The 24,124-nt window shown below is 53.2% G+C and overlaps 9 protein-coding genes across 9 annotated transcripts; 6 read left to right on the top strand and 3 right to left on the bottom strand.

Moving 5' to 3' along the window:
* Positions 1–652: 652 nt before the first annotated feature.
* On the top strand, positions 653–2,276 carry J4E87_007190 (uncharacterized protein; the record flags this gene model as incomplete). The annotated part of the gene is made up of 2 exons (XM_049378786.1): positions 653–1,916; positions 1,972–2,276. 2 exons carry the CDS (start codon positions 653–655, stop codon positions 2,274–2,276), a joined length of 1,569 nt encoding a protein of 522 aa, XP_049231448.1.
* A 402-nt stretch (positions 2,277–2,678) lies between these two features.
* On the top strand, positions 2,679–3,390 carry J4E87_007189 (uncharacterized protein; the record flags this gene model as incomplete). The annotated part of the gene is made up of 3 exons (XM_049378785.1): positions 2,679–2,732; positions 2,910–3,074; positions 3,268–3,390. The coding sequence occupies 3 exons, from the start codon at positions 2,679–2,681 to the stop codon at positions 3,388–3,390; spliced, it is 342 nt and encodes a 113-aa protein (XP_049231447.1).
* A 775-nt stretch (positions 3,391–4,165) lies between these two features.
* J4E87_007188 (uncharacterized protein) lies at positions 4,166–6,023 on the top strand (the record flags this gene model as incomplete). The annotated part of the gene is made up of 2 exons (XM_049378784.1): positions 4,166–4,174; positions 4,515–6,023. 2 exons carry the CDS (start codon positions 4,166–4,168, stop codon positions 6,021–6,023), a joined length of 1,518 nt encoding a protein of 505 aa, XP_049231446.1.
* A 555-nt stretch (positions 6,024–6,578) lies between these two features.
* Positions 6,579–7,943, top strand: J4E87_007187 (uncharacterized protein; the record flags this gene model as incomplete). The annotated part of the gene is made up of 3 exons (XM_049378783.1): positions 6,579–6,642; positions 6,691–7,228; positions 7,277–7,943. The coding sequence occupies 3 exons, from the start codon at positions 6,579–6,581 to the stop codon at positions 7,941–7,943; spliced, it is 1,269 nt and encodes a 422-aa protein (XP_049231445.1).
* A 54-nt stretch (positions 7,944–7,997) lies between these two features.
* J4E87_007186 (uncharacterized protein) lies at positions 7,998–10,328 on the bottom strand (the record flags this gene model as incomplete). The annotated part of the gene is made up of 1 exon (XM_049378782.1): positions 7,998–10,328. One exon carries the CDS (start codon positions 10,326–10,328, stop codon positions 7,998–8,000), a length of 2,331 nt encoding a protein of 776 aa, XP_049231444.1.
* A 2,770-nt stretch (positions 10,329–13,098) lies between these two features.
* Positions 13,099–16,216, top strand: J4E87_007185 (uncharacterized protein; the record flags this gene model as incomplete). The annotated part of the gene is made up of 4 exons (XM_049378781.1): positions 13,099–13,104; positions 13,445–14,626; positions 14,888–15,322; positions 15,368–16,216. 4 exons carry the CDS (start codon positions 13,099–13,101, stop codon positions 16,214–16,216), a joined length of 2,472 nt encoding a protein of 823 aa, XP_049231443.1.
* Positions 16,217–16,949: 733 nt separating this feature from the next.
* J4E87_007184 (uncharacterized protein) lies at positions 16,950–19,137 on the top strand (the record flags this gene model as incomplete). Its single annotated transcript, XM_049378780.1, has 4 exons — positions 16,950–17,440; positions 17,497–17,707; positions 17,756–17,939; positions 17,996–19,137. 4 exons carry the CDS (start codon positions 16,950–16,952, stop codon positions 19,135–19,137), a joined length of 2,028 nt encoding a protein of 675 aa, XP_049231442.1.
* A 435-nt stretch (positions 19,138–19,572) lies between these two features.
* Positions 19,573–21,741, bottom strand: PYR7 (CTP synthase; the record flags this gene model as incomplete). The annotated part of the gene is made up of 6 exons (XM_049378779.1): positions 19,573–20,721; positions 20,774–21,245; positions 21,292–21,356; positions 21,491–21,521; positions 21,600–21,643; positions 21,694–21,741. The coding sequence occupies 6 exons, from the start codon at positions 21,739–21,741 to the stop codon at positions 19,573–19,575; spliced, it is 1,809 nt and encodes a 602-aa protein (XP_049231441.1).
* Positions 21,742–22,289: 548 nt separating this feature from the next.
* Positions 22,290–22,884, bottom strand: J4E87_007182 (uncharacterized protein; the record flags this gene model as incomplete). Its single annotated transcript, XM_049378778.1, has 2 exons — positions 22,290–22,829; positions 22,879–22,884. 2 exons carry the CDS (start codon positions 22,882–22,884, stop codon positions 22,290–22,292), a joined length of 546 nt encoding a protein of 181 aa, XP_049231440.1.
* Between the last annotated feature and the right edge of the window lie 1,240 nt (positions 22,885–24,124).

Raw genomic sequence — 24,124 nt, 5'->3', positions numbered from 1 at the left:
GAGAGTTGGAAAAGAGTCTCATCAAGGTGAGGGGGGAAGAGATGGAGGTCTCTGTGGTATGCGCAATGGTTCAGGCTAAGGGGAGAGAGTCCCGCGAGGAGCAGTGGTTGCGTACCGATTAATCCTAGTTGCAAGCTGTTCCTTACGACGGCCCTTTCCCAACTGGGAGAGCTGAAAATAGGTCCAGGTACATAGGGCTAGCATTCACTCCACCCAATTATCTACCAGTTTGGAGAAATCAGATTAGTCCTCCAGCGGCAGTGGTCTGACCTCCGACAGCCGTTTGCAAGCCGAGGCGTCTTGAGTATTACGCCGAGTGCTTCATTTCGAAAGCTGTGGCTTGGTTGTGGCGCAACTGTGGCTGGGGTTCGGCGCGGAACATCTTGTTGCCTACCCTGGAACTTTGCGATCTCCCGCATGTCGACGCCCAGTCGCAGCTACCAACAACCACGTCCACATTCACCCCACGCGATCTACGCGCAAGTCACTCGGAAGTAGGTAATCGCGACGGGAATCTGGTCACTGGCGTTTGAATTTCTCCCCTGTTCTTGCCCCGCGCAATCTGCGAGTACCTCACCTGCTTTTCGCGACTCATATACAGGACTGCCGACGACATCACTCGAAGCCGAGACGTACACCGACCACACGCGCCATGGCGAACCCCAACGGCAATGGCGTCGCCTCGGGATCTGTCGAGCTCGACGTGAAGCCGCCGTCGAACCTGGTCATCCCCCCGCCCAACGTGCGCGAAACGATTGCGAAGACGGCCGACTTCGTTGCCCGCCGAGGCGAATCACACTTCAACGGACTGAAGCAGCGTGTCACTACCGATCCTTCGGCCGCGAACAACCGCAACTTCGTCTTCGTCATGGAAGAGGATCCCTACAACGCCTACTTCCTGTGGTATCTCCAGCAACTGAAGGAGGGTCACGGACGGTCAGTTGGAAGTGCCAAGCAAGTCGTTGACAACAAGCCCAAGGGCCCCCCAGAACCGCCCAGGTTCCGCTTCTCTGCGCGCATGCCAAACATCAGCGCAAAGGACTTGGAGGTGCTGAAGCTCACAGCTCTATACACGGCCCGCGTGGGTGAGAACTGGCTGAAGGATCTGCGCAACCGTGAGTCTGGCAACTTCCAGTTTGACTTTCTCCGACCAAACCACAGCTTCTTCCAGTTCTTCCGATCGCTTGTTGAGCAGTACAAGATCCTACTTGAGGAAGAGGCGACAGTCGAGGCGCGTATCCAGGAGCTACAACAGAACATCAAGAACCGGTTCCATGTGCTAGATCGTGCCAAGGGACGTGCGGAGTACGTCAAGTACGTGACCGCCCAAAAAGAGAAAGAGGAAAAGAAGGTCGAGGCTGAGAAGCAAGAGTATGCGACTGTGGACTGGCACGACTTCACTGTCATTGCGACTGTGCTCTTTGACGAGGCTGACGATGCAGCGGACCTGCCTCCACCAGCACAACTGAACGATTTGCAGTCGCAGTCGCTCGAGCAAAAGGCAGCCGTCTCACTTTCTACAAGGCGTCTCGAGGAGGCCATGCCCGACGAGATGACTTACTACAACGTCACACAGCAGCAGGTACCCCCATCTCAGATGCCGCCAAACTACGCTCCCGCAGCGCCGCCCGTGCAGCCACCGTATGGTGTGCCGTCATACGCGCCTCCGCCTATGCCTGACTACCGAACGCCGGCACAGATATCGCGCGAAGAAGAGCAAGCTCGGCTGGCAAGAGAGCGCCAAGCGGAGAGCGAGCAGCGCGCACGCGCTCAGGCTGCTGCCAGAGGAGCACCTGGTCGCATTGTCACAGACTACGTTCCCCGTGCTGCCGCAAAGAAGGCAAACGTTCAAATGGCCGTGTGCCCTAACTGCAAGCAGCAAGTTCCCGCGAACGAGATGGATGAGCACATCAGAAGTAAGCCGACCCCATTCCTGTCCCTCAAAAGATCATCGCTAACACTGTATTCTAGTCGAACTGCTTGATCCGCGCTGGAAAGAACAGCGCGACAAGGCCGAAGCCCGATACTCTACAACCATCAACACCGCCGACGTCGCGAACAACCTCAAACGCTTTGCTAGTCAACGTGAGGATATCTACGATGGAGCTACTGGATTGCCGATATCTGCAGAGGAAGAAGCTCGGAGGAAGAAGGCTGCACTGTCGTACGATGGTCAGCTTGATCCTGCCAAAAATACTGCTCGTGTAGAGCAGATGCGGGACGTGAACGTCCAGGAGCAACTCCGCAAGATCCAAGAGAAGCACCGCCAAAAGTAGGGTTGCGAGTAGGTCTTGCTTTTTTTTCTCCAGACATCACACAGTCGCTTGAGATGATGATGGCTTTATTTGCATTGGGAGGCGTTTGTGCGAAGTCACTTGGGTATACCACTTTCATGGAGACCCGGAGCCGCAAGGCTTCCATTGATTCCAGTAGTTCTGGGACACTAGTTACTTGTAAAATATTAGTTCGTCAGGCATAATGAAAAATGTGCGTTCAGCGCTCAATCTCCTGTTCGATGCAGACTATTGTGGCGATGCAGCGTGGGGTAGGCTGCGGCAATCTGTATGCTCGGACTTTCGTAGCTTTCCTCCGACCTGCCCAAGACCTATGACCTAACCAGCGACTTTTATTCCCAAGTGCACCACTACCCTCCACGTTCCTCTGTACAGCCCGCGACCATGTCATTAGCACAGGCAACGAAAGGCGACATGGCCTACCAAGTGCGCTCACTCGTACGTATCCTCCTTGCGGTTTTCCGGACATCCGTTGCAGCCTACACTCATGGTGTCGCCGCCCTAGTGTCGCAATCCACACACCTACTCTGTAACTCTGCGTTTGAGATACACAGGCTTGCAGCGCGCTTATTTCCCATGGACTATGGAAGAGCACTGGCTGACCTCTGCACGTAGTACCGCTCCCTGCTGCGCCAAAGCGGGCAATTCGCCGCCTACAATTTCCGCGAGTATGCCAAACGGAGAACGCGCGATGCGTTCCGAGACAGCAAGAACATAACCGAGGAGCGGACAATACAGGAGTTGGTGCAGAAGGGCTTGAATGAATTGCAGATGCTAAAGGTGAGATATATACCCTGTGGTTCGGCAATGGAAGTGGAGGTTCGCAGCGCGTGGCAGAGAAGTGGTAGAGGCGAACGAGCCGCTATCTTGAGTGCCATCGGGCGACGTATGCGCTTGGGCGTGCCGCTGCAAGAAGCTCGGAACATGAAGTCGAGGTTGGATGCACAGGACTGAATGCTGACTCATTCCGCAGAGGCAAACGGTGATCAGCCAATTCTACCAGATCGACCGATTGGTCGTCGAAGGTGGAAGAGAGGGCAAGCAAAAAGGGGATAGAAGTGACATTGTCAGAGTGAAGGACCAGGGCTGGGATTGAGTGCCTCGCTCAAGAGAGCGGGTATGGACGACGAGACGAAATGGTCTTGTAACACTATGGCGTACATTGCATGGAGAGGCGAGAGCCTGTACGACAGCGGAGGAGCTGCGTCTACCTCAACAGCGATGATACGTTGAGAATGATGTACTGTATTATATTGAGCCTGCTCAACTCTTTGAAATGGAGTTCAGACTGAAAATAGGTCACCTCGTTGCACGTATCGGCAATACCCATGACTGTATGAGATCTCTGAATTGCCTGCAATGCCTGAAAGCATACATTCACCATCGATAATAGTCGGTCCGATATGGATCAATCTCTCTGGCGAGGCCCAGGCCCATAGTAATTCCAATCACGCGTCGCTGGATTCACAGTTCCGTTGATGCTTTTCTTCCTGCGTGGCATCGTTTGAAATACAGAAGTTGTAAGTGGTTCCCTACTGCGCTCCCTCACAAAACCAGCGAATGGCGACCAGAATTGGTCTTGGCCAAGTAAGTGAGTATGGTGTGATTAGAACTACCATGTATCTGGTACGACGATCGGCGCAAGAAGATCAAATAGGAGGTCTGTTACTTGCGTCTCAAGCCCTAGGCCGGTGCTCAGCCCCGGAGTCGCGAACGCACTCGAAGGGGTATAGCGGCGCACGGTTGCGCCTGCCATCTGCAAAGCGACGCGCCTCCCCTTCACGCATCGCGACTTCCCGTTGCATTGCGCCGACATCAATACCCACTTTCACCGCCTGCCCTAAAGCTCATCGAGGGCATCGCATGTCACTATGGCTCCGGTACGTCATCACATCTCCTTGCTCGAGCATGCGTCCTTGAGCTGCGTTTGCGACATCAATTCCCAGCCTCTGCACGCGCGCGACGCAACACCGCTATTTCTATCACGTGCATCGCATTTTTGATATTCCATCGGCTGTCACCGACGCGCCATTATCTCTTGGAAAACCGAGCGATCAGAGAGTAATCTCTAGATTCGCTTGCTTTAACGAGTGGTGATGAGCAGCTCTTCTGTACCTGCACCTCTCGCGCGACGACGCAGCCATAGCATCGCATCGTGTCCGGACAGCGTCCAAACGTGCACATATCTCTTCTAGACTCAAGCTGACATGATTTAACTAGTTTCGGAACAGGGATCGGTCCAACAGGTCAGGACGCGGCCAGATAGAGCACAATGTGCTGGAAGGATTGCCCATTAGTCAGTATCGGGAAGCTGAAATCACCATTGAGCCAAACTCGGCCGACAACAAGCCTTTGGACAAAGATGCTTGGCCCGAGCTGCCCATGCCTCGAGATTCTCACATGTTGCCTGAGCATTCTCAGCAATTGCTGCGAGCAGCACGCTCCGGGAAGTTGTACAAACCACCGGCTCCCCCAGAAGACGACAACGAGATGAAAGACGAGGAAGAAGAGACTAAAGAGATCCGTACCGGCTTCACTATCAAGAAGTACGTCAAAGTTGCACGGCATTTAGAAGTTTCGGAACCAGAGTATCTCGCAAAGAGAAGGAAAGGTCTCCCATCACCATACGTCAATGGTCAGGTTGCACAACCTGCGTTGCGGGAAACCAAGGTTAAGAAACTTGATGCAGATGGCAACGTGGCTGTTTACAAGGTACTTGTACCTGAAGGACAGGCTGTAGAAGGCGAAGTCCAGCCTGAAGATGCTGCAATTGAAGTTGCGCCAGCTACTGCGGCACCGGGAACAATCGTCGAGGGAGTCGGTGTTGTGAATGCGGAAGGTGTCGTCGTAGCTAACGACATCCTACAACAAACGCCACCTCGGCGGAGGCCGCCACCTCCTAAGAAGAAGGTCAAGCGTGGGGGCCCAGGCAGAGGCAAGAAGAAGGTCGTCTTTGTCGAAGGAGCAGAGCAAGGGACGCCAGCATCAACTGCCGGCGGTGACATGCTGGGTGTACCAGGCGTCAAACAAGAGGACGGATCGGTAGCTCCGTCAGATGGAGGTGATACGCCAATGGCAGACGCCGGTGGCGAGGAAGAAGAGGGGTCTGGCGAGGAGGGCTCGGAAGATGAAGATCAAGACATGGAGCATACCTCCAACCCAGCGACCCCTCAGGCGTCCTCTGTAGTCCCACCTAGTGCTCCAGCGACCGAAGCCCCCAATTTTGCGGACGCTACATTGACAGAGAGCACCGCACTAGCAAGCCATCCGCCGCCGGCTTCCAACGAGCCCTCTCAAGATACCGCAACGATCGAGAGGACCGCAATCGAAACCGCTCCAATCGACACGTCGCTGCAGACGCCGAAACGTGACCAGTCCAGCTCACCTGATCTGCCGCTTTCTGCCGTCTCCCATAGTCGCCAGAATTCCATGAACCAGATCTCGACTTCTACTACTACCACAGAAGCCATCGTTCCCGAGGAGGCCCCAAGCGAGGTTCCAGTCCCAGCTCCATCAGTGGAAGTGGAAGTGGACGCGGCACCAGCGCCTGTGGTCGTCCCGGAGCCCCAGCCCCAGCCTGAGCCTGTAGTTGAGGCCGAACCCAAACTTGAGGCTGAGCCTGTGCAACCTCAATCAGCTGCTCCTTCTGCACCAACTTCGGAACCAGACCTCATGGGAAGTCTGGAGAGGCAGCTTGAGGAACACGACAAGGACATGGCAGAGTCGTAGAATGGCAAAGCCCAATCCTCCCTCCCTCTACGAGCTTGTTACACATGCTGTATATTGGAATGGACGAATCGCGCACCTTTTGACGCAGCCGTCGGTCCTTGTCGCCACATGCGAGGAGTTTGAGATGTACGCATTCTGGGTCTAGAAGAAGGGTTTCGTTTGGCGTTGCGCACATCATTGTATTATTATCAACGAACGTATTCCTTTCCAGCTTACTCACATCAATACACGCACTTTTCAGCCACAGCTCCATCTATCGGCCTCGTACAGTCTTGCGCTGCTGCCGGCGGTATCGGCGTCGGAATCAACTACGCTACCCCACAATGCAACGCACGCTCATACGTCATTCTCGACTTTCCCCGTCGGGAACCGCATTTGTCAGAACAACACTAATCCAGCACGGGTATCACGACTGGACCTACTAACGCGACAAAGGCAGGTCGTTTACCGAGTTATCTACCGCAAGACTGGACGTATATATCAGCGACCAACTACAGATTATTTGCAATTCAGCCACCCATTCTTGTAAATATCGTGAAAGCATTGACGCAGATCATGCCTTCCATAAGTGAGATTGTCAAGGCACATCAGCCAGACTTGGCTTCATATGAAGAGCTCTGTGAGTGATCATGGTAACTGATCAATTTCATCGCTAATGAAGTTACAGACAAGTGGTTCCACACGCACCCGGAGCTGTCCTTCCAGGAAGCCAAGACAGCGGAAGCGATCGTCAAACATCTAGAGACTTTTAAAGCTTTCACGATTCATTCTTCCATCGGCGGTCACGGCGTCGCTGCGACGTTCTCCAATGGCCCCGGAAAGACACTTCTCTTACGTGCTGACATTGACGCGCTACCCGTGGAAGAGAAGACAGGCCTGAACTATGCCAGTACAGCGCGTATGAAGGATGTGGACGATGTTGAGAAGCCCGTGATGCATGCCTGTGGCCATGACATGCATATTACCGCGCTGCTTGCGGCGGCGGAAACTCTGGTTAAATGTAAAGAGGCGTGGAGCGGGGAGTTGATCTTGGTGTTCCAGCCAGCGGAAGAAAGAGCAGGTGGCGCACAGAACATGGTGGATGATGGTCTGTACAACAAAGTCAAAGAGCCGGACGTTGTGGTGGGCGCGCATGTCATGCCAGAAAGAGCTGGTGTTATTGGTACGAAGCATGGTTTAATCGCCAGCTCGGCTGATCGATTCCAGTAAATCCGCCCTCGTTCTTGACTCCTCATTCAAACTAACCCCTATAGACTCCGTATCGAAGGTCGACAAGCCCACGCCTCTACTCCCCATCGCGGCATCGATCCCATCCTACAAGCCGCATCCACAATAATGCGTCTCCAATCCATCGTAGCGCGAGAAGTAGACCCCCTAGACTTCGCCGTGGTAACAGTCTCCGCCTTCCACGCAGGCGACGCCGAAAACATCATCCCCTCGGAAGCCAACCTGAAAATCGACGTCCGCGCAGCTCTACCCCAAACCCGCGAACGCGTCCTCGCTAGCGTAAAACGTATCATCGCCGCCGAGGCCGAAGCATCCAACAACCCAAACACCCCCACCTTGACACCAACAACGCAGTTCCCCTTGCTCTTCAACGACGCTGACGTTACCAACGCGCTTGAACAGTCCTTCTCTGCGCACTTCCAGCCTGGAAAGCATTCGTATCAATCTGACATTGCGCGCCTACAGGGCTCGGAAGACTTTGGTATCCTGGCTACCGCCATTGGCAAGCCGAGTTGCTTTTTCTTGTATGGAGGGACGGATCCAGCGGTTTGGGATAAGGCGGAGAAGGAGGGCAGGCTGAGTGAGGATGTTCCTGGAAATCATAGTCCCTTTTTTGCGCCAGTTGTGCAGCCGACTTTGACGGTGGGCATGGAGGGGTATGTTGTTGCTGCTTTGACGTTCTTGAAGAAGTAGGGGTAGGAAGTTGGCGGAAACTCGATAGACTGGTAGTAGTGATCGCTCATCTGCTCAAAAGATGATGAAGTACTGTTTTCCGGCCTGTATCGCCTCTACAAACTCGTCTGGATGAGACACGATTGTGACAACATCTTCAAGCCCGAGATACTGAGACCTGTGAAGGTACATTGCCAACACGCAAATTACAGCGTTTGGCATGCCAATGAGCGAAGCCACTACAATTGCGGATCCATCGCATACTCTGTTCCACAGTAATGCGCTTCCGTGAAAGTCCTGGGGGCTTGCCAGCACCATGCTAGTAGCTGGTGGGATGAGACTTGGCAGCTCAGCGTCTGCCCAAGTCGCCCAATTTTTCGACTGTTCTAGCAGGTGGCGAGTCGTCTGTGGCTCTGACACTCGTTGGGCTTGATCTAATTCAATCGGGCATTGATGCAGACTCTCATCACGAGTAAGAACAGCTAAGACGCTCGAGAACGGCAGTGAATACACAATGCGGCCTTGGTGTCGATACACAAGCATGCTGCATTGAACGTCGTTGTCCCAGTCCGGTTCGATGTGAGGTGTGAAGTCAACCGCGTTGTCCGAATGGAGTCTGCGAATGAGCTCTTCGCCCTTGAAGTTGCTTTCTGATTCCGCGTCGACATCGCTCACGAGCAAGAACGACTTTAGGCCTTCTTGTACACAACCTGATGTGTTACATGGTATGAAACTTGTGTCGCAGTCCAGTAGACATAGTTGCGCCGAGTGTTTTCTTTCGAGCTGTGATCCCAGCATGACCCTCGGCAGAACGGAGATCTTCGACAGGATACCTATCGTGCTTGTTGCGCTAGCAATCGCTGTGCTACTTGTTGCTCCGTTGGCGACGGTGTTCGAATTTGGCTCCAAACCCGCGAACAGAAACCCGACTAGGTAGAGAATGGCCTCTCGTGGGTAGTGCCGACAGATCTCTCTATCGTCTTGATTGGGAAAACCACTGATGGGGCGACGTATCGACGCTGGACGATTCAGCCTCCCAATGGCGATCAGGAATCTACCACTTGTGTAGCCCCAAGCACCGTAGACTTCTTGTACACTGAGTCTAGTACAATCGACCAATGGTTGGAGTAAAGCGTAGTAATAACCCAGCAGCAGAGACTGCAGCTCGGCGTGCGCCGACAGCTGAAGGTGTAGTTGCGGAATATCGGTCTCTTTCGTCAGGTACCTTTCCATATCCTCTAGTTTGTTTGAGTCCCAACTCCCGAGTAGATTTTGGATGTGTTGCGAGACTTTGCCAGAAACCCCTGGAAGGAAAGCATCGATGACTCGGTATGCCAGTGTATCCAATCTGCGGTTTGCTGACCTTTGCGAGGGTTTATTCTTGGAGACGAGATAGCTGAAATTCCAGTCTGGAATATTTGCAAGAGCACTGATCATAACGCCATCTTCATCGACGGCAGCCATTCCGTCCAAGAATAGTGTGCGTAATCGAGCCGCGAAATCTCTTCCCTTAGGCCACAAAGACATGCATTCTTCCATGTTGTCCAACGGAATGGTCATTCCATTTCTTTTCGTGAGTGCATCTTCAGCGGTCTTGCCTCCCCTCGATGCTATTGAGGACCATCTAGTGTCCAAAGCCACGCAAATGACGCTTTCGTCGGTGTTGGTGTCGATATCGCTACTGGAGGTCAACATCTCCACTGTTGCGACTTGTTCGATACCAATCTCGTGTAATATCATCGCGAAGCAGAAAGCGTCGGTCGAGGCTGTAGTGAAAATCGTGCTTTTCTCTGTTGCGAGCCATAGCAGAAGACGCATGATCTCTTCGGATTCGGCAGATGGTATGCAACCCGGCCAATGCTGGCCTTGTTGGGCTAATTGCTTCCACAGATGATCGGTTTTGGTAATGATGCCACGAACGCAAGCGCTTGACCTCCAACCCTGGATATGTTGAGGTGCCTCTCGCATCAAATACTCCATGCCGTCTGGGCTGTTTTCGAACAGTCGCGATAAGAGGTTGATGACAAATTGGTGGACGTATGAGGGCCCGATCGCTGCATCCAGTGCTGCAAGTAACAAGGTCATGAACCAAGTGAACTTGTCCATGTTATCAACAACAGGTACTTGACTTCCAGCAGGATTTTCCACAGCCATGGGGAGTCCGTTTCGGAAGAGCGTGATTTTGCAATCCCAGCGCTTGTGTAGCTCCACCACATCTATCAAACCTTTCCTAGTGATGACAGTATCGATGTCGACTCTCAAGAACTCAACCAAATTGCGGTCTCGGGTCTGGGCCATGACCCAGTTGCCTACATTTCTTCCCGCACCAGCGATGACAGCAATGTCGCCAACACCAAACCCCCAGTTTGCCAGCTTTAGAGATCCGGAAGCGAAGGCGAGCGCCATGTTTGAAATTTTGTTTGTAGCGTGTTAGACCGATCCCGTTCGATTTTGGGGTGAAGAGGAAACGGAGGGCTTGTCAAAAGGCGTAGGTGTAAAAGATCCATGATTAGACGCGGCATAGATAAATGCCGCACCGGTCAACTCCTCATGATAAGGCTTATTCAAGGTGCAGCCTCGCCTGAATAGCCGACACTGTCGGATCCTGTGGCGTTTTCTGATGGCTAATCAACGATTCGACTCGTCTGCGCTCCAATGGGGGTAGCAGGTAAAGTCAGCATGACGTAGCCGAATCGTTGAATACCTTCTACGAGCTGACAGAGATTGAAGCAGATTAATTGTTGAACAATAACACTTGAACTGCTATCTGTTAACAACCTCAGGGTAATTACAACGCGAAATTGCTCCCCTCATAAGCGGCATTAATCTTCCAGGCGCGGGTGTCTTGCTGAACACCTCATAATAAAAAAGGGAGTATTCTGCTAACTCATGCTGAGTCGCTGCAGCACGAAGCTCAGTATACTAATTCTCGATAGGAAGCTCTTGACTGTTCTCCGATAACCCCTCGTACCACCTAGCACTCGGGAACACTACCCGTATAAGTGAGGGTATCTACAAGAGTGCTAGCTCTTTCGATTTGACGGGGAATTTCACAGCTCTTCTAACTGGCCTCGAATATGAAGCCCTCAGTGGAGCTCGGTAGAGCTCGGTAGTACCGGTTGACTCAGCGTTACCACATTTGGTACAAGTAAAGCTCTGCTACAAGTGCTCGGCAAAGAGCACCCTGAATTATATCAGTACGATCTACTTCAGCCTTGGGCTCGCTTCCACCTTTTGCATACGAGGAAAGCATTTCAGATGTTAGCTTCGGTTGGTAGAATCCGCCTTTGTTGACGCGCCGCCATGTACAGGGCCTGACATACAAGCCACATCGCTTCAATTGCATCATTGCAGGTCAATCACCAATGATATTGGTGGCTTGATGACGCGCCGATCTTGTACTGCTTCAAACTGTCAAGATCATGCAGTGTAACCTCAGCCTCGTGCTAGTTGCCCTGGCAGCCTATCGATACGCACAACAGTACGCCTTCGGGGCTGTCTCGACGGGTCATGACGGTGGTCCAATAGTATGATCCGCTGATTGAACTCGCTTCAGGTGGCAGGGCGCGTGTTGGAGACAACACCGAACGCGTCGATAGCTGCCGAGTGAACAAAGCCACCACAGAGCGTGCGGAATCAGGACAGAAGCGAGGGCAGTTTGCAAAGCATATTGACGAAACGTTTTGGCTAGGGATCATAAGATCACCTGCGGCATTTTAACCTTTCGCACCAGAAGTTGCGATGCGAAGCTTACGAATTGTATTCCTGTGATTCAATGCACCCGTCCCTCTCTTCCTCTTATCTGTGCCCAGGAAGCTCGTAGAGTGGTGGCGCGCCCTGCAACTCGGAAGGCGGTGCAAAGACCTCATGCGCTGCATGATGACCAGACTGCTTTTGAGCAGGGGCATTATCGACATAAGACACGGCGGGGACTGGCGCAGGAGTTGATGCAGCCTTATCTTTCCGGCGTTTTCGAAGGCAGAACACCACTCCGACAATGATGAGGATTCCCGCGACCACGAGCCCAACCGTCAGTCCGATTATAGTGTTTTTTCCGATACCCTTGTCTTCCGTGTCTTTTACTCCATCTGAGACCACTGTTGTCAGGGTGTCTGTTGCTGATGTGGTCGACGAGGGACTTGTTGACGATGTTGTTGGTGTTGAAGAAATCGGGTCTAGCGAGACCGATGAAGTCGACAACGACAAGGACGAAGACGAAGACGAAAATGCTTCCGATTCGCTTGCGACACCAGTCCGTTTGATGTACCAGCTAGTGCTCCAAAAACCGTCTATCCTTTGCTCCTCATCGGTGCCCTGGGCATTGACGACTCTAAATACGAAGGGGTTGGTCAGGTTGGCCTCTTCCGCGCGTACCTCCCATTGGTACCATTGACTTGCTAGATTGACTAAAGTCTCATTAGTACTTCATGTGATAATGAAGAAGCATGATTCCTCACCAGCGAGCTGCACTGAATTCGCGACCTTGCCTCTTTGGTAAAAGTATAAATTGATGTTTTTGTACGTGGTCGACCATGATATATTGATGCTGGAGCCTTCGCGGAAGTCTATCGGGTACGTTACTGGGAAGATGAATCCGCCGTCGCTTGAGTCCTGAGGTTCTGTCCAAATTCTTCCTTCTTCTTCTTCCTGTCTCGGCGAGACATGAGAGGCGAGTAACGTCGAGCTCATGACCCACAGCCTGACGATGAGTCTCCACATAGTTATCTGATACTATGGCAAAAGGGCTGATGGTATGGAAGCGAAAACAAGGGGACACTTAGCGGAAGAGTGCTCTGCACATACGCCTTTGGTTACACCGAGAGCCTGGAGGCGGGAGCCCTTCACCACGCCGCACCGGTTGAATGCGCATATCTCTTAGTTTAGGTGTTGAATCCCGTGGAACGGGTGAGCGGTTGGCTGAGATGCATTGTTTGAAGCAAGACGATAATGATGCAGGTCCTTGTCTGCTTTCGCCTACTCGATTCCCACCAATCACTATTCTGCCCAAACGCCACTGTCTCTGCTGTGCCACCTACTGCTCACTTTCAATTTCGCTACTTCCTTTCCGTCTGGAAAGCCATTCGGATAGAATGATATCGGGGGAAGAAAGCCAGTGGTTACTTGTCTGTTGAAATAACGCCAGCGTAGTCGTTCTTCTTTGAGAAGGGCACCGGGAATGCGTGTGGGTTGGCTTTCGAGTGTGACGCAGCGGTTGATTACATCGGAATGGAGGACCAGAAGCTGACAAGGATTACCAGCGCTAAGCGCCGGGCGGGAAACTCATACTGACACGCAGAGCTGCGGATTGAAGGGGCAAACCCCCAATAAAGTCGACTGAGCTTGTTCCTTCCAACGAGCCCCAATGTACTTGCGTTGAGTGAATGACGATGGCTGCAGGTAGGTCCCGGGGCAACTTCCGACGCAGATATCGAACTGCTATTGCTGCCTTGCTCATCTGTGGCTTCTTCATACACTCATATCGAAGATCGACACCCAGCGCCAGTATATCAAGCCAGCATCAGACCCCACTGTACTGTCCTCAGAACGCCATCGCGAAGGAAGTATTGGTCGTCCTTCGCACAGGTGCCACCGAGGTACTCGAGAAGCTGCCGATTCATCTCACTACCGTGTTGCGATGCATTCCAAACTACGCCATCTATTCCGACTTTGAAGAAGAATTTGGAGGACATCATATTCATGACGTTTTCGACGAGCTCGACCAGGATCTAAAAGACTCGGTGCCAGACTTTGAGCTTTACCACCAGCTGAAAACCAAAGGCAGAGATGGTCTCTCCATGGATGGTATCGCACACGATGGAAGTGGCGCATCAGGGTCGCTAAGCAACCCGGGGTGGAAACTTGACAAGTTCAAGTTCTTGCCGATGATAGATAAGGCTCTCCGCCAGATGCCACAAGCAAAGTGGTTCGTCTTCGTTGAACTTGACACGTACCTGATGTGGACCAACCTGCTCGACTATCTGTCCCAGTTCGATGTAGAAGCCTCGCATTATATCGGCAAGCAAATGTACATTGGCGACGTGCTTTTTGCTCACGGCGGCTCGGGATTTGTTCTGTCGGCACCAGCAATGAGGAAGGTGATCCATCATTGGAAATCGCATATGAAAGATCTGAATCAGTATACAATTGAGCAATGGGCCGGAGACATGGTCCTCGGAAAGGCGTTGAAGGATGCTCAAGTATCACTGCTGTGGGCATTTCCTCATTTCCAGGGTGATCCGGTTTCAACGCTCGACCACAACATTACGAAGATCAACAGACAACCGTGGTGCTATCCCGCGATTACATATCATCATATGCCGGAGAATGAGATCAGGTCTCTGTGGGAATTCGAACAAGAGTGGTATCGTAGGCGTCCAAGGAGCGCTCCTCTGAGGCATGCCGATGTGTTCAAGGGATATATATACCCTAATCTGAGCAGGGAAAGATCAGAATGGGACAGTTATTCCGTCGACAAGGCCTTCAGCAATGAGGTTTTGAAAGGCGAGGAGGTGCACAGCTCTTTCGAAGCTTGCAAATCGGCATGCGAAAGGAACATCCGCTGCCTGCAGTTCTCCTACCGCCCTTCCAGGTGTCTTGTGTCGCGTGAAGTGCGCTTGGGTCGAGCGTCGACATTACAATGCTCAGAGTATTCCACTGCCGCTTCGAGGTGTGAAAAGATGGAGGAGCCGGCGGCGGGAGGTCTGGTTCGTTCTGGTTGGATCGTGGACAGGTTGGAAGAGTACATGCGTACTATGGATCAGGCGTGCGATCGGATAGGCTGGATCACTTAGAAGTCACACAATTCGAACGAATCTTGTAGTTAGCTGTAATGTTAGTAGTAGAGCGTTGGTGTCTAATAGCTAGCGATTGTCATGCCGCTAGACCCTTGCTTAGGCAGAGGTTAGCTCTAAACGACGTAACCTGCCGCTCCAACAATCACTTGCAGACCACACACGGCTGCCTAGATATTGCAAGTAGCGGTCGACATCTACACCCAGTTCCAAGACGCTTTCTCCGTCGATTCCCCCTACACTATCCCCTCACGCGCCATGGCTGAGCCAAATCCTGCCCCGCACAGCGAGCGCGACCCCGCAGCGGCGACCGACGCGAACGAAACACGCGACGAAGACAACGACGACCACAAGCCACGCGACAGCAACGGCTGGGACGGGAAGTTGCGGATAGACAAGATGAGCATTGCCGACGAACCACGCGACCCCCATGCGCAGGTTGTGAGCGATCCAGAAGTATCAGACGACGAGGGCTCGCCTCCCGAGCAGCTGGCTGCAGACGAGGATTTGCTGGACGACACACCGGAAGATGAGGACGACATAGAGATTGTGCACTCCAAAGTCTCAGACATGTCGGCGTTACGGTTGGAGAGGTTCAAGCAGATGAAGGTATGCTGTGCTGTGGGCTGTAGATGAGTTTGCCTAACCTCCCAGCGTCTCTGCCTACGCCAAAACCGCATAGAAAGCATCGCGATACCCGACGAAGTCGCGCCGACTCTCACAGAAGTCGACCTCTACGACAACCTCATAGCGCACATCAAAGGCCTCGATGCCTTCACCGAACTCACCTCGCTCGACCTCTCCTTCAACAAGATCAAGCACATCAAACGCCTGAACCACATGACAAAGCTCAAGGATCTGTACTTTGTGCAGAACAAGATCAGCAAGATAGAAAACCTAGACGGGCTTTCCAACCTGCGGCAGATCGAGCTCGGCGCGAACAGGGTACGCGAGATTGAAGGACTGGAAACGCTGACGGGCTTGGAAGAGCTATGGTTGGGCAAGAACAAGATCACCGAGATCAAAGGCCTAGACACCCTCACCAACCTCAAGATTCTCAGCATTCAGTCGAATCGCCTGCGCTCGATAACGGGTCTGGAGAAGCTCGTCAACCTCGAAGAACTGCACATCTCGCACAACCTCCTCACAGAACTGTCAGGTCTAGAGAACAACGTCAACCTAAACGTCATCGACATCAGCGCGAACCCGATCGAACATCTATCTGGACTGAATGGCCTCAAGCACCTCACCGAGTTCTGGGCAAGCAACTGCAAGTTGAGCGACTTTGGAGAGGTCGAGAAGGAGTTGAGAGATAAGGAGGAGCTGGAGACGGTCTACTTCGAGGGCAACCCTCTTCAACGGGCACAACCGGCGCTATACAGGAACAAGATTCGGTTAGCGTTACCCCAGGTTGTACAGATCGATGCCAGTAAGTCCATACCAATCCCCCAACATCTCAGGACAGACGGTAACCTTGTAACAGCATTCGTGAAGCAAGTATAGGCGACCAAGCGGGAATGAAGATCAAACTGCAAAGGTGAACAAGGCATTTACACGGCGCACTAGGAAGAAGCTGCAGGCGTTCAGGCAAGCATACATCTAGCGTGGCGATATGGTGGTGATACCCTATGAATGCATGGTATTGTTGGCTATAACCGAGGCTTGCACTTATGATGTGAACTAATAAATCTAGTCCATGTCTTGCCGGTCTCGGATCTCAACCCGTGACCACAGCCAGATAAACATGCGGTCTGCAGCATTCCCATCAACCGTATTCGACCCGCGCCGCACCGTGCCGCCCCCGGTTTCGACGCTAGTACTTTATCCGCTGTATAGGAATCCTTCGGTCCTGCATAGAGTGGGTCTCTTTTTTCGCGGAGACAATACCCCATCTAGCTCAAGTCCAACGGCTTTCACGTCGTCTAGCTTGCTTCGCTCAAGGGTTCATGCCGTGCTTTCGGGATGTTTCGAGAGGCGTGTTGGCTGTGGATGCAACCGAACCGCGGCGAGCGTTATCCAAGACTTGGCTTGCGCTGCACGAACAAGGTTATTTGGATGCAAAAAATGGGTACCTCTGTCTGGAGATGCAAGTGAACTTCGAGTGGGTGACAGCTCGGTAATCAAGTGGGTGGCAAGCTCCTTGCAGCACTATCCATGGGGGCGTACTTGCAATCGATGTTCCTACACACTCTCGATTCGATATACGGATTCTTATCGCGGCTCGATTCCTGGAATCATGGTTTTCTTATGCGTTGGCGTGCTCTTTGTAGCCTCCGCCGCCGCCAGGTTCGCGCCTCGCTCTGCGGAACCCCCCATGCGTCTTGCCGATCGCCAGTCAGGCAACGTGGCGAATATCAAGCAAACAGCTGATGGGGCAATTCCCCGTTTCGAATGGGAACAGTCATTCTTGACGGATGCGACCCTCGAGGAAGCATTGACCTCGGTATCAGCCGACGCAAGGTCGCTTTTCCAGTTTGCTGCGCACAATATTGCCAGCGACTCCGTCCCTGAGACAGAGAGTACTTTCAACGGCCGCGAATGCAAGGTCTTCCCTGGCGATGAAGATTGGCCGGCGGACGCGAGCTGGTCGGCGCTCAACGATATCACCAACGGTGCTCTATTGAAGCCTCTCCCCCAAGCACATGTCTGCTACAACACTAGCCTGGCTGCTGCAGACCAGAGCGCTTGCGATGCCATGACCAAGTCGTGGACTGATCCGTTTTCCCAGTATGTAGCCTTTGAAGATTGCCTCCTCATAGCCATCGACTAACGTATATGAACAGGCTCGACGACCCACTTGAGATGTTAAGTCCGATGTACCAAGGCAGTACATGCCAACCACCTCAGCTCTACGATAGTAAAGAGTGCACCCAAGGAGGATACTCTCTCTACGTCGTAAATGCCTCGACTACCGCGCAGATCCAGCTAGCGCTTAACTTTGCGCGGAACACAGGCGTCCGCTTTGTAGTCCGGAATACAGGTCACGATTTTGCGGTAAGTGCTTCATCCATACCCAATCTTCCAATCGCTGATAGCTCTTAGGGCAAGAGCGGTGGTGCTGGCTCTCTTAGCGTATGGACTCATGGATTAAAAGACATTGCATTCCTCGATAACTACGAGTCTGGAGATTACACTGGACCGGCTATGAAGGCTGGCTCAGGTGCGCAAGGCTTTGAGCTTTACGCTGCTGCGAGAGACTTCGGCGGCACAGTCCTTGGCGGTGAATGTCAGTACTTACTTTCAAGCATGTCTCAATGTATACTGACTTTGCTTGATACACAGGCCCTACCGTTGGCGCAATGGGTGGATGGATCCAAGGTGGCGGCCACTCACCTTTGTCCGGCCACCTAGGCTTAGGCGCTGACCATGTGCTTTCCATGGAGGTCGTCTTGGCAGACGGTCGCTACGTGACTGCTGACAAGAACAACAACCCCGAGCTGTTCTGGTCATTACGCGGTGGCGGCGGTCTGACTTTCGGTGTCGTAACCTCCGTCACCGTCAAGGTACATCCAGACCAACCCATTGCCTCCGCCAACTGGGTTGTCACTACAGGCAAGAACGTCAGCACCGAAGCCTTCAAGCAAGGGCTCAAAGCCTACATGAAATATTTCCCACAGAACGCCGATAACAACACTTATGCCTATTGGAAAGTTTTCCCGGGCCCCGATTCCATCATGATGGATATGTCGCCTTTCTTCGCTCCCGGCAAGACCGTCGAAGAAGCCAAAGCTCTGGTCGACCCTTGGGTAAAAGACATGGCCGCACTTGGGATCACTGTCGCGCCCGAATGGACGCAGTACAACGGCTTCTACGATGCGTACAACGGCTCTTTCCCCGTGGAGGCCGTGAATAGTAATGGTGTAGCCACTACCTCACGCATGATCCCACGTTCCAACTGGGCCAACGAATCCATCTTCAACGAGACTTTCGAAGCCCTCTGGCAAGCCGTCGACGAGGATATGGCGCTGATCGGCTACAACATGGCGCCATCATGGGAGAAAGGCGGTCGCCCGGACAACTCTGTCAATCCAGCTTGGAGAGACATGCTCGGTTTCATCATTACTGGGACTGTGCTGAACATGACGAATCCAGCTGCGGAGATTGTCGAAGAGCGCCTCAATATGACTTATGGCGTTATGCAGAAGTGGCGCGATCTCACGCCCGGCTCCGGTTCGTACCTCTCCGAGGGAGATCGCCTTGAGCCCAACTTTCAGTGGTCGTTCTGGGGTAGCTTCTACCCGCGTCTTTTGAAGGCGAAGCGCAAGTTTGATCCGTTCAATCTCTTCTGGGCTGCTGGGGCAGTGGGCAGTGAGTTCTTCAATGTGCGTAGCATTGACGGTTTGCCGAATGAGAACGGGAGGCTTTGTGTTAATCCGAAGCCGACGCTCTACCAGGCTGAGGGTCCTGACTGGGTTCCACAGTAAATGGATGGTGTTATGGTGTCCAAATGTGTATAGATCTGAGATCAAGGGGTTCTCAGTTCATGCTGATAGGAAATACCATCGAGGCTGATGAACCGACGGACACCCGAAGAAGTTGAACACATTGAAGGCTTTGCTTTGTTCTTGGCAACGAAGTACATTACTAGCGTCGATGAGGTGCAAGGAATCGTCTTGATAATGATGGTCTACACCGAGAGCATCGTCTCTTGTACTGTCTAGGTATCATATGCACATGCCACGTCAACCTCGTCCAGGGCCAGTAAATGCTTCTCCCATAACTACATAACCTTCCTGTTGTTTCCATCCGATCCCAACTCCAAAATCAGACCATTCAAGTTCAAGCGTTGAATATTTCCGTTGTGTATGTCGCGGCGTCTTGCTTGGCATCATCATTCATGAACAGCCGAGGGGCTGCACTCAGAAGCTTGGGTTGCCGTTGATCTTGAGACCGCTCACACCGTTGGCAATGCCTTCAGCATCAAGCCCATTCGTCATGCCACTTTGGTAGTCGCGAGTGATCTCGTCGAGCATACCAGCACTAGCAGCGACGAAACCCAAGTAGGGCCTGCTCGGGTCCAGGACGCGGGACAGGTATTCCGGGTGGAACTGGACACCAACGAACCAGGGATGGTCCTTGATCTCAATAACCTCCATACGTACACCAGCTTCATCTTTGCCGACAAAGCTCAGACCGCCCTTCTCGAGCGTCTCAATGTAATCAGGGTTGACCTCATATCGGTGACGGTGGCGCTCTAGGATCTCCTCCTTGCCGGCGTACAAAGCGCGGAGACGAGACCACTCGCTGCCTGGCTGGAAGAGTGTGGGACGGAGACCGAGACGCATGGATGCGCCCATAGTGCTCTTGTCTACCTCTGGCATGAACATGATGAGCTTGTTCTGCGCCTCGCCGTTGAACTCCTCGGAGGTTGCGTCCTTGATGCCGCAAACGTTACGAGCGTACTCAATAACGGCAATCTGCATGCCGAGGCAGATACCAAGGTACGGCTTCTTATGCTCACGCGCCCAGGTGGCCGCTGAAATCATACCTTCTGTGGCACGTTGACCGAAGCCACCCGGTACCAGGATACCCGATGCCTTGACGACCTCGTGCCAAGCGTTGTGGTACTTTGCGGGGTCTGTCTTCTGACACTTGGGCTCCAGATGGTCTGAGTCCACCCAGCGAATGTCCAGCTTCCTCTTGCACCGCATCGTAGCGTGTTCCAGCGATTTGATGACTGACAGGTATGAGTCTTGGAGCTCCACGTACTTTCCGACGAGTGCGATCGTGACCGGGTCGTGGAAACGAGTGTCGTGGCCGGTCAGCGACTGCCATTGCGCCCAGGTATGGTTGCCCTTTTGCAGCATTGACGCTGAGACTGAAACTTGCTCGAGAGCAAGGAATTGGCGGACCATCGGAATCAGTCTTTGTTGTTCGAGAAGCATCGGTACTTGGTAGATGGATGGCATGTCACGGACAACAAGGACTTGTTCGTTCTCGACCTGGCAAAAGTGGGCGATCTTCTCGACAGCGGAGGCTTCGAGTTCGCGCTCGCAGCGGCAGGCAATCTAGTACTGTCAGTCATCCAAAGTAATGGCCAACGTGAAAGGCTTGACATACCAAATCTGGGATCAGACCATTACTCCTCACCGCCTTGATAGCCTGCTGCGTAGGCTTCGTCTTCTGCTCGCCGTGGATAACCGGGACATACGAGACGTGAATCTGCATGAAGTTGTTCTTGCCCGCACGCCTCCTCAGCTGGCTCATAGCCTCAATGAAGGGCATGCTCTCGATGTCGCCCACGGTTCCTCCCAGCTCAATTATGCAGACGTCCGGCTCCTCGCCTGAGTCATCGACGGGTATCCGCGAGACCTTCTCGATCCAATCTTGAATCGCATCGGTGATGTGTGGGACGACTTGTACGGTTTTACCCAGGTAGTCGCCCTTGCGCTCGCGTTCGATAACGTGCTGGTAGATCTTGCCAGTGGTGATGTTGTTGTCGCGGGTGAGGGTGATGTTGAGGTAGCGCTCGTAGTTGCCAAGATCGAGGTCGACTTCGCCGCCGTCGGAAAGGACGAATACTTCGCCATGCCTGGGTTTTTTTAGTCTATATTCACGGTACGGTTGGTGAAGCCTACTCCTTCGGGTTCATAGTTCCCGCATCGACATTGAGGTACGGGTCGACCTTGATCGACGAGACGTGCTGAGACGTCAGTATGGTCGGTAAACCGCGTCAGTTCATTGCACTTATCTTGAGGCCGATTGTCTTGAGGAGAAGTCCTGTAGAGGAGGCTGCGACGCGTCAATCAGCTACAGCACGCAAAAGAAGATCCTGACGTAGGAGATGATGTACAGTGGTGCACTTCGGCTACACACTGATAGCGATGGTCTCGTAGAGGCTGGTATGCTCTCATGAAAGTCAAACTTCGCGTGGAGCGTCATAGACGCGCGACACTTCTGGCCCATGTCAAATAGCTTACCTATGATACCCTGTGTGTACGCGTTAGTGGTGATCAAAGGCGCGGCAACCTGCAGCTTACCTTCCCCACGCCGCTGATGACGCCGCCAGACACAAGCACGTACTTCATGATGCTGTTTGGTGCCTCAATCGGTTATGGGGAAGGGGAGGGAAGGAAGAAAAGTCGAGATTTCGCACGCGTTAACTTTGAAAGAAAATCGGCGCATGGACCCTCTAGCGGGGCAGATCCGCCCGCACTAGCGCCCTCTCGAGGCTTGAGGCTTGCGACCATGATCCTGCAGCGAATCTTGATCCGAAGCTTCATTTCCTGAGAAAAACTGTCTCAAGCCCAGTGTCTTCTTATATTAACTTCAAATACGAGCTATCAAATGGTATCGTGCTCCCGTCCGTCGAATATCAAATGCATTACAATGTGACCGCCTCACCGAGTCTTCAGACCCCTCCTGTGTTGTATAAACGCCATGCAAACGTTCTCAACGCTGGCAACTTTGGAACTAAAATGAAACGTCCGAGGGGAATAGGGTTCGTTCATCATGTCGTCAAGATGCAAATCGGTATCTGCAAAAGATGCTCCAGATGACCCAAATAATAACCCACATCGCCCGCTGTAGATGATGCTCATGAAAATGTAGATGCCTGAGAGGTGTGGCGAGTTTGTCATTCTCTGCGCCGTCGCTTCAGCTCGTCCTCTTCCGTATTGTCGTGTTCTTGGCTCGCGGTGAGTCGTTTGCGTGCCAGTGCCTTTTCATTGCCCTTCTTCACTTGGATATTGCACCCTTGTAACTTCAATGCCCGGGTGAGCGCGCTGCTTGGTCGCATACCCGGAAAGTCTTTGGCTGTGTAGACTGTGAAGACATCGCTCAAGACCTCGGTGAGTATGGGCGAGAACCCTCCCACGTGGAGGTTCATAGGATCGATGCGCATGAGGACGAACCGGAGTCGGTACTTGCCATGTGTACGGCAAGAGAGGTCTGGAAAGCAGAAAAAGCAACCCTCGGCGTCATGCTCATCCTTTGCTACAGACGGAGAAGCTACGAGCTGGCCCATTAGTCGTCGCGTTGTTCGTCGGTCAGGCTGTATGAGTGCCGTCTCTTCGTTCGTCCCTTCTGCGTTCCAGAGCGTGCAATGAACCACGTTGAGCGAGTAACGAAGCTCTTCTTGTTCAGCAGCACCGGTCTTCGGATCCGTTACTAGTAGCTGGATGATTGGCGGAGGGTCAATCACCCTGCGGTCGCGTTCTCCGAACCCACATGCTCGCGCAGCGATGGGTTGTTGTCGCACACGAAGCTCGTAGTTTAGATTCCTATCTGTGTCAGTCAACGTTGACCTACCCAGGCGGGAGGGGTTCCTACAGTTGTTCGTTGTACACAGGCTGTGGTATCGAACCCGGCAACGGAATTGCTCGATGCTGTTTCTGGGGCGGAGGGGCTGTCGCAGGGGTCTCTGAATACGAAATAGATCCCAATGGCGCCGCTAGAGAGCCGCGATGTGATTGTGAGTGCTGATGGGAACCGACGGACCCGCGGAATGGAGTGCTACTTGATGCATAGCTTGGTGTGTACCCAGGCGAGGGCAGTGGAGGGTAGGCTCTTTGCTGCGAGGCTTCTACTGGAGAAGTGAGGGATGAGTAGGGCTGCTCGTGGTGTTGGCTGTGGGGTTGGTTGGGGTGATAGTGGCGGGGCTCCTCGTACGGATACCGGTGTTCAGTCAGTCTTCGCGGGCCTCTGCTGTCAAACTCGGAACGTGGTGAGATGGGGGGTCCATATTGCTGAGGAGAATATGGTGGGTCTGATCTAGGTGGAGTGTAAGGATTCGAGTGCTGCAGTAGCTTCTCGACGGGGGCTGCTGCTCTATGTAACGAGGACGGCTGAGGGTAGTCGTGTCGTGGGGGCAGTCCAGCATGGATCGAGGGCAGTTGATTGATGGGGGAGCGGAACTGGTGATCCGGGCGTGGTGGTACAGCGTCTGGCGGGATCTCCAGCGGGGGCAGTCGGCGATGGGAGTAGTCGAGAAAGCCAGGGGGCGAGAAGATGGGAAGTTTCTGGGTCTCGGTCATATCTGGAGCAGGACGAGAAGATGTTGTCAGAGGGAGCGACGGCGGCGGAGGTGGAGGTGGTTGGGACATGCGTGTATTATTATTTGGCCGGGCCAGGACACGATGCACGAAGCCGCATTGGGATGAGGGTTGTGTTCAGTTCGGAGGCTCTTTTCAAATTGGGAGCAACGGGTCGTGGTGCAGTGTTGGACAAGACGTCAGGAGTGGGAGCACTGCCTCGAGTGTGGCGGCGTGAGTAGTTTATAGTTGACGGTTCCCTGTAGTCAACCCTGTAGGTATCTGGATCGCCAGCAGCCAGATCGACGGTCGGATGCTTGGATTCAGCAATGGCGACGTTGAAGTGGAGGCGCTCAGACGCCTTAAAACAACGGGCGCCCGGGAAGGGGAAAGGATGCAGACGGGGGTGGGCCCGCAGCACCCTGTTCACTCGCAAGCC

Source organism: Alternaria ethzedia (genome assembly GCF_023757985.1).
Source record: "Alternaria ethzedia strain BMP 0044 chromosome Unknown scaffold_19, whole genome shotgun sequence".
NCBI classification, from domain to species: domain Eukaryota; kingdom Fungi; phylum Ascomycota; class Dothideomycetes; order Pleosporales; family Pleosporaceae; genus Alternaria; species Alternaria ethzedia.
Note: the sequence above shows the minus strand (reverse complement) of the source record. Positions and strands in the feature narration are given on the sequence as shown.